Here is a 9,219-nt window from a genome sequence, read left to right on the forward strand (position 1 = left end):
AATACGTCATGACCAAAAGCTTAATTATCAAAATGAAACAAGAGGCATAAAGAGTTACAGGCTTCTAATATTTTTTTTCAGCCCCAGTTCCCTTCACACAGTTATCAGCATGTTTAATTTCCATGCATAATAGCACTAGTTATTGTTGTCATTTGTAAAGGGAGATTAACAGATAGTAAGTACAAACAAACCCAAATAAGTACTGAATAGAGAGGTGACAAAGAAGAAAAGACCTCTTTAATGTTAATTATAACTGGTAGGAAGTCTAGACAAATTATATTATCTGTTTTCTATATGATTTGAAAGGACATTTAGTTAGTAACTCTGTCAGAGATAGAGCTAGCTGTTTGCTTTAGAAACAGGTGAGGTGACAATTTAGCATCTCCTTGGTTTGCAGCTCACCTAGTGAATCATGAAGTTGTAGGAAATTGATGGAATCAAGTTTAAAAACATCTCAAAAGAACTTTAGCTTTTTGAACATTGTATTTTAAAAATTAAAAAATAATTTTAACTCTCAGGCTGATTTCTGGTACTTAGTAATTTATTATCTCAAAATGTGATAGTTGTTACCTGTCTGCTTGCTTTTTTAAAATTTTGTTTAGAATTGAATGAATTACAACTATGGTTGGCAGTGTTAAGTGATACATATTCCAAAGTGGGTAAAGCCTCAGATAGCAAATGTAAAACCCAAATGAATGATAAAGGAGTAGTCCAGTCCTGCTTTTCTCGTACTTGGTTTGCTTGAATTCTGCTTCCTTTATTAATATGCCTAAATGGGTACTTCCAGAAACAGCTAGTCTCACCTTTAATGTTTGTAGGCTACATTTAAAATTTAATATCTGTTGCTGCTGTCAACTCCACTATCCCCCTTTGTATCCCCCAGGCCTAGAACAGACCAAACCAAAGTATCTTGTTTCTTTAATTCTGAGGAGCCATCGATTGTGAGCTGCACTCTTGACTTAATAGCTTTTTTGAAGGAAACATAAATTCGTCATTAAATGTACTTGTCAATTGTAAATGCATCTGAGTTTCAGAAATATTAAAATGTGAATAAATATGTGTCCTGAAATCCAGGACATGTGGTAATAGGCCCTAGGAATTGGACCAAGCAGTGGCCTGTGATTCAGAACCACTGATTCTTTCTTCTAGTTCCTGGTCTTTTGCTGTGGTAGTAGTAGTTTGTCTCAGATAGATAGGATCCACACGACTCCATCCCTCCTCTGTGCTGTTTAACGGTTGTACTTGGTACCGTGTGTGGACCTTGCTTTCCTCTTTAGATTATAATGTCCTGAAACTCTGTACCTGGGAACTCTTTGCCTCTTCCCCACAATATTTCATATAATTCTGGGCTTATATTAAAGGTTTCATAAGGACTCCTTGAGACCCTCTACTTAAAGAGTTTAAATTAAATATTAAAATAGTTCGGCCTATTGACTGAAGGTAGGAATAAAGCTTACTGTGAATGTATTGACTAGATGGATTTTCTGTTCTTTAAAGGTAGCATATTTTCTTTTAGTAAAAAAGTTCTATAACGCACTTTCTCTGGGTGTGAAGGCCATAAATGGAGCTTGAAAAACTAATTTTTGGTGCTTTCCCTTGAATTTGGTTGTTGTTACTTCCAAGAAGAGCCTGTTCTGAGGAATAAGGTCACCCAGCACAGCAATGAGTGGGGATATCCTGCAGCTTTGGATTAACGCCATGTGGCAATGTTAATAAGTGGCAGATGAAAGTCTCTAATGTAATTAAGCCACATTTGCATATATACTGCCTTTATCCAGGGGGAAAAGACCAACATGTTGCTCAGTCTAGAAACAGAGATAGGGGTCAAACATGTCATTGATCCCTTTGTTAATCATATCACACAGAGCTCTCTCTGGCCTTCGTTCTTTTCCGTATGTTGTTCTCTCTGCCTAAGTTGTCTTTCCTCCCTTCTCCACCTACCAAACTTCTGCTTACTCAAGACCAGTTCAGAAGTTACGCTTCTCCAAGACCCAAAGACAGTGGGTCCCTACTTGCCGCTCCCCAGGTGGGAACACCACAGGAACATACCTTGTTCACCTTCCTCGCCTTTATACCCCAGCGCTTCCCCCTAGTTTGCCTTAGGCTTGTGCCTAATACATGTAGCACTAAAGCCTACGGACCTTGGTGCCGTCATATGAACACCTGAGCTTTACTCAACCCCTTTTTGTGAAGTCTTGTCTTCCTTGTTTAACAGATAGGTTTTATCTGTTAAACATAAGCAAACATAATTCTGATTTAAGATAATAGGCATACTGTTATCACATCTCTATGAGACAATTCAAACAAGAGCAGTCAAGGGAGAAGGAAAGTGAGAAGAGAGTTCTAAAGGCCAGAGAAGTGGGCAATGGTTATTTGAAACCACTTGAAAAGAGTGGTCAGTTGAAGTTGTCCTTGAAAACATTGCAGGCAGTTTTATGCCTCCAGAGAACATGTGTAAAAGAATCTTTTAATTTTAAATGAAAGAATTGTTTACATTTAGTGTTTCTTTTATGCCAACTATAGTTCTAAGCACTCTAAATGTATTACATCATTACAACATCCCTATAAAGTAAGTACTCTTATTATGGCCATTTTACAGAGAAGGAAACTGATCACAGCAGTTAAGTAACTAGCCAGTAGTCACTCAGCTGCTGGGAAGGTCATTCATTTCTATGTGGTATATTTTTTACTTTGCTTATGGTCTTTACTAATGGCCTAAAACCCACCAGTTTACATTCTGTGTGTAATCATGTAAGTTTTGCAGGGGGAGTTTTGATGTATGTGGGCTGGGGTATTTCTTTTAAGAAAAGGGGATAACATCTCGTGTGATCTCATCTCCTAAGTTGTAAGTTTGGGGCATAAATCAAATTAACATGTCAGGCAAGAAAGGTGAGGAGCTATTCAGAATTTCTAAGGAAGGTTTGAATGAAATGAGTGAATCTTGATAAAGGAAAGAGTTTATATTTGTATCTGTTGATGGTGGTGACAGGACTGAAATGTTCTCTTGTTTCTCTCCAGGGCTGGTTGATTTGTGAGGAGCCAACATGTCGAAATCGAACTCGGCACCTTCCCCTTCAGTTCTCCCGAAATGGACCTCTTTGCCAAGTCTGCATGAAAGCTGTACTTCGACCAGAGGTAATGGTCACTTAATGCTGAAGAACTGTGTAGAAGTGGATAGGAGGCTGTGTTTGGCCATCCCTTAGATCTGGGAAGTAGATATTTGGTGTTTACCCTGTGGAGACACCCTACTACCACATGCATATATTTTAAAAGATAGCCAGACTTCAAAAAGATATATGCTTTATTTCTTCACGTCATGAACAATACTATATTTTATATCTGAGAGAGAAACTGACTGGTTCTCCTATGGGCTACTCAGATTTCTTTAGTTGCCACTTCATAATTACAGAGAAGAGATACCATTCCTTTGTAGAAATTGCTGTTATCTTTGGACTAGATCAGAAGCCCTTTTGTAAGGGCCAGAAAACCTCCCAAACCTGTACCCAAGAGGGTTTATTTTATTTGTATGGGATTCCATTGTTTCTAAGTAGCGGCCATAGATCAGTAGTTCTCAAGCTTTTTCTCTACCTTAGTGCATACACCTGAGGGATAAGGCAGACTATCATTAGTGACTCCCAACTGGGGAGCACATAGTCTGGAAACACCTTACAGGTAATTAAGATGCCCTCCCTCTGTCGACCCAAGCAGCGTTTCCCAAACTGTGGGGAAAGGGATGTTTGAAGTTCTTCCGCACAAAGGGGGTTTTGTGATCTAGTACGTCTAGCAAACTCTGGGCTGGCCAAAGTTAAAACATGCTTATTGCAGATTGTCTCAGAATTTGTAAAATGATAATGTTCAGTCTCCCTCACCAATACAGGGCTGTAATGTACCTCGCTTCCCAAATTTATCTGGCGTGAGGATTTGTAAGGATTTCGGTGAGAAGAGAGTGAGAATAGGGAACCTGTTACTTACTTACTTATTTTTTAACACAGAGGCAGGGTTCTATAACCAAGTTTTGACTTCAAATCTTTTCACTGAAAAGGGTTGATACACAGGCTAGTTTTAGGAAAATATTTTAAAGTTTTTTTTTTTTTTTTTTTTTTATTTTTTTTTTTTATTTTTTTTTTTAAAGATTTTATTTTTTCCTTTTTCTCCCCAAAGCCCCCCGGTACATAGTTGTGTATTCTTCGTTGTGGGTTCCTCTAGTTGTGGCATGTGGGACGCCGCCTCAGCGTGGTCTGACGAGCAGTGCCACGTCCGCGCCCAGGATTCGAACCGACGAAACACTGGGCCGCCCGCAGCGGAGTGCGCGAACTTAACCACTCGGCCACGGGACCAGCCCCAATATTTTAAAGTTTTAATGGCTATTTCTTTTAATTTTAAGATAATGTATCATTTCACAAAATTTAGCAAGAAGTCAGGAACTCTCAATGGCTATCACCATTTTATGTTTCCTTGTTCTTGCATATCCATATGTATTTTTTACATGGTCTCAGTCATAATGAAAATATGCTTTTGTATCATGTTTATCTTTTGTCAAGCACCTGTCTATGTTGCTACTTAATTGTCAGTACCAAAACTTTCAAACACAAATTTAACCATTCCTCTCATTGGGCATTGTAAGTTACTTTGACTATCTCTTCACTAGAAAATTATGATGAATATTTTCCTACTTAAATTATTTTCTTGTTATTTGAAATATTTCCTTAGGATAAATTCTTACTGACAATCACATATCAAAGTGCATAGATACAGTATGGTCATGATTCATATTGCCACATTGCTTTCTTAACGGTTTATCCCAACTTAAAACTGTACCCAATACTTGATGAATGTACCAGTTTTGCCACCACCTTTGCAGCATTTGAGCATTATCATTAATTTATTTTTAACTAATTTGATAAGTATAAAATGTCCATTGCCTTATTTTGTATATCTTTGATAATTACCAAAGTAGAATGTAGCTTTTTTTTTTTTAGATTGGCACCTGAGCTAACAACTGTTGCCGATCTTTTTTTTTTTTCCTCCCCAAATCCCCCAAGTACATAGTTGTATATTTTAGTTGTGGGTCCTTCTAGTTGTGGCATGTGGGATGCCACCTCAGCATGGCCTAATGAGCGGTGCCATGTCCGCGCCCAGGATCCGAACCAGTGAAACCCTGGGCCGCCAAAGCTGAGCGCACGAACTTAACCACTTGGCCACTGGGCCAGCTACCCGAATGTAGAATTTTTAAAAAATATAGAATACATCGTGAGAATTAGATGTCATAGTAAATTCTTTTTACATCAGTCTTATCCCAAAACTTGCATCAGCAGGTGCAGAAAGAGAACAAAAGTATATATATTTAGTTTGACTCATCAATCCAGTTGTAGACTCCAGGGGAATCACCTTGCTTCATGAACTAATGCTGCCTTTGAGACTTTTTAAACATCTAGCTCATCGATCAGGTTCAATGAAAATTTAATTACTTCTTAGAAAGTCAGCCAGTTAGTCCCATTCTTGGTGAAAGAAAGTAAAAGGAAAGTGTATAGCTAGTAGATCAGTAACCTTCCAGTAAATGTTGATGATGTTACTGGTAGTGGTTTAATACATCAGGTTATTTTTTATCATTTATTATCCTTTCTTAAATGAGTGAACCAATACAGGCATTTTGAAGTACATTTTTTGCCTTCATATCCTTGTCCTCAAAACGGTGGCATTTTAGGCAGTCATTTACCAAGGTAAGCTTTCATAGCTTAGCTCCTCAGGTCATATTGCTGCTCAGAACATGACTTCTGGAGGTTCAGAGCATCCTGGTTGATGATAATGCCCTTAGCCATTCCTTACAGGGGCTTCGACAGTGGGACTGAGCCCACTCTTCTGTAGTCCATTTTGAGTTGCTAGTGATGGGTGGGGAATTTTTTAATTCTATTTATGGGGTTCCCAGGCTGTCCTAGTAAGAGGAGAACTCTGCATCTTTCCAGAGACAGTTCCAAAGAAGTTTCAAAATCAGTGGTGCGATGGACCACTGTAGGATCATTGTAATTACTATAGGGTTTTCCAAAGTGTCTATTTCGCAGGATTATGCTTATTTAGTTCTTAAGCTCTGAGTTGCTATGTCTCAATCATACATTACTGTCATTTAATAATTATTGAACACCTGCTATATCCCAGGCACTTTGCTAGAGCCTAGGGACATATCAATGAACAGGAGGCCATTTCCTTATTTATAAAGCTAACATTTTGTTTAACATTACTTAGATTATATAAAATTGTTATCTGTGGGCAAAAATAGGTGTTCGTAAATGTCTCTTTGGACAAAAGCACCAGACTTTCCTAATGCTTGACTGGTAGGGCTTTAAATATATTGTTCAAGTTTGATGGTAAAGCACATGCCTCTTACTGTGCCAGTCTCATCTGCACATAATAAATCTCCTCTCATTTAGTCATGGGTTGCAGTTGGCTTGAGTACTTTCCAGAATTGACTTGGGGTATGAAAGCTGGCTCTTCCTCTGGCTCATGTTGCCAGAGTTATGAGAAAGAAAGCTGGGACTGTTTTGTTCCCATGGTTTTAGACGTGTCTTTCTTCTCAGATACCTTTTTAAAAAATATATATATATATCAGTAAAGCTTTTTTAGGTTCATGGGAATTTAACAGTATACAAATTGCTGATTGTTAAAAATATATTATCTGTATATTCTCTGCTGCATAGGAAGTATAAATAAATACAGGAGTGAAAACTTTGATGTATGCATAAGTTCCTAGGTAAATAGAACCCTTTTTCAGACTGGTGATAGAGACAGGATTTACCCAAGTTAGAGAATAAGTGTTTTAATATCTCTTTATTTTAACGACATGGTTTTGACTTCTTAAGGTAGCCAAATCTGTATGGCTGTGAGTTAAACCCACAGGGAATTGTTCATAATGTAATTCTCTAAAAGTAAAGCGTTAGATTGTTTTGTTTTGTTTTTATTATAGAACTAAGATTTTAAACCAAGTTAAACTTTTTCTCACTTACATTTCCATTCTTGATGTGGAGATGAGAAAACATCTACATGCGACTCCTTGGCCCATGATAGAAATAATTTGTGAAATTATAAAGCCCCTGGGGCAGGAGCATGTGGTGGAGTCTTTTATTCAATTGTTTATTCCACTAGATTTCTTTTTTTTAAAGATTTTATTTTTCCTTTTTCTCCCAAAGCCCCCTGGTACATAGTTGTGTATTTTTAGTTGCGGGTCCTTCTAGTTGTGGCATGTGGGACGCTGTCTCAGCATGGCCTGATGAGTGGTGCCATGTCCGGGCCCAGGACCCGAACCAGTGAAACCCTGGGCCAGTGAAGCAGAGTGCGCGAACCTAACTGCTCGGCCACGGGGCCGGCCCCCCTATTAAATTCCTTGAAGGCCACTTATGAAGAAAGCAGTAAAATGACTTCTGGTCCTACTTTGAGACACCTCTAGTGTTTCTCACATTATCCTCAGTTGTAAAATTAAAATTTTTTATAACGGAACGTTTGTACCATGTAGGACTCTGGCCTTCAAAGGAGAGGGAAAATACTGAATTTATGATCATGTGTGTTACAATTTCAAAATGGCTGTGGCTGAAGGAATTGTTGATTTGATAAGTAGGTTTGGGACAGTGAGAATATTGCCAAGGTACGTGGAACAGTGTCTTGTTTCTGCATAAGATGAAAACATGAAAATTGTGGTCTTTTAAGGAAGTAATCATAAGTTGTGCAGGAAGAGAACCTTAGAACTACGATGGAAAATCTTCAACATCTGTACCTTGTCAGTGCTTACCCTCCAGTAGCCTGTAAGTGTTTACAATGAAGAGTCTTTTGGAGCTCTCCATTGTGATTTTGATGGGCTTGTCTTTTGAGGCAGAGTTGGCTAAATGCTACATACAGCTTCTCTGACCATGAAGCAGATGCTAGCCTTCCTTTTCAGTATATTTTTTTCATCCTTTTTTTTATTGAGGTGAAATTCATACAACAGAAGATTAACCATTTTAAAGTGAATAATGTAATGGCATTTAGTACATTACAAAGTTTCACTACCAGCAACCACCTCAATCTAGTTCCAAAACATTTTCGTCACCCCCAAAGAAAACCCTGTACCCATTAATCAGTCGCTCTGCATTCCTCCCCTTCTTCCAGCCCCTGGAAACCACTAATCTGCATTCTGCCTCTATGGATTTACCTCTTCTGGATATTTCATATAAATGGAATCATACAGTGTGTGACTTTTTGTGTCTGGCTTTGTTCACGTAGCGTAATGTTTCTGAGGTTCATCCATGTGGTAGCATGTGTGAGTACTTCATTCCTTTTTATGGTCAAATAATAGTCTGTTGCATAGATATACCACCATGTGTTTATCCATTCATCCATGCATGGATATTTGGGTTGCTTCTTTTAATATACTTTTAAAGTTTATTTTATTTTTCATTACCTAGATAGGTCTTACATTTGGCCTCAATTTATGTTCTTTGGCTCACTCGTTGGTCCTAGTTCAGCTGAATAAACTAATGCCTTCCTCTGTTCCTACCTTCAGTAAGCATTTATTCAGCACCTCCTCTCTGCCTGTTTTATGAGAGCCTTTTAGATATTTGAAAGTAGCTATTTTCATTAGCCTTCCCCTGCTAGGCCCAATATTCCTAGGTCTTTAACCATTTTTCTATTACTCTGCTTTCAGGATAAGGATCCTACTCCAGAGTTTTTGTCCCGATAAAGTAAGGAGCCCAAAACTGCATGAGGCACTTCAGGTGCCCTCACTAGCGCTACTACCGAGCGGAATAAACCTGCCGCTGCCAACTTTTCTAGGTTATAGTAAATTTCTGTGAAGTCTGTTTAAGGTCGCATTAACTTTCTTGGCATCCATATTCACAGTGTTGATTCGTTTTGAGCGTTCTGTATATTAAAACACATAATTTTTTTGCACATGTAACTTCTAAGCCTTGCCTTATCCGGTTTCTGAGACCCAAGTGGTTTATTTAGACCTAAGTGTAAGACTCCATTAGTAGTGTGTTAGTTTCCCTAGGGCTGCTGTAACGAAGTACCACAAACTGGATGGCTTAAAACCACAGAAATTTATTGTTTCACTGTTCTGGAAGCTAGCCAGAAGTCTGAAATCCAGGCGTCAGCAGGACATTCTCCCTCTGAAATCTGTAGGGCAGAATCCTTCCTTGCCTCTTCTAGATTCTGGTAATCCTTGGTGTTCCTTGGCCTATAGATGCGTCACTGTGT

At 38.5% G+C, this 9,219-nt stretch overlaps 1 protein-coding gene across 16 annotated transcripts in view; it reads left to right on the forward strand.

Annotated features, from left to right (window-relative positions):
- POLA1 (DNA polymerase alpha 1, catalytic subunit) overlaps positions 1-9,219 on the forward strand; it is a 286,891-nt gene that overhangs the window by 182,434 nt on the left and 95,238 nt on the right. For all 16 annotated transcript variants that reach the window (XM_023633680.2, XM_070256826.1, XM_070256827.1 and 13 more), the window contains one exon: positions 3,019-3,135. In XM_023633680.2, the coding sequence (XP_023489448.1) occupies positions 3,019-3,135 (117 nt within the window). The remainder of the gene's footprint in view (positions 1-3,018; positions 3,136-9,219) is intronic.

This window comes from Equus caballus, chromosome X (assembly GCF_041296265.1).
Source record: "Equus caballus isolate H_3958 breed thoroughbred chromosome X, TB-T2T, whole genome shotgun sequence".
In the NCBI taxonomy this organism is placed as follows: Eukaryota; Metazoa; Chordata; class Mammalia; order Perissodactyla; family Equidae; genus Equus; species Equus caballus.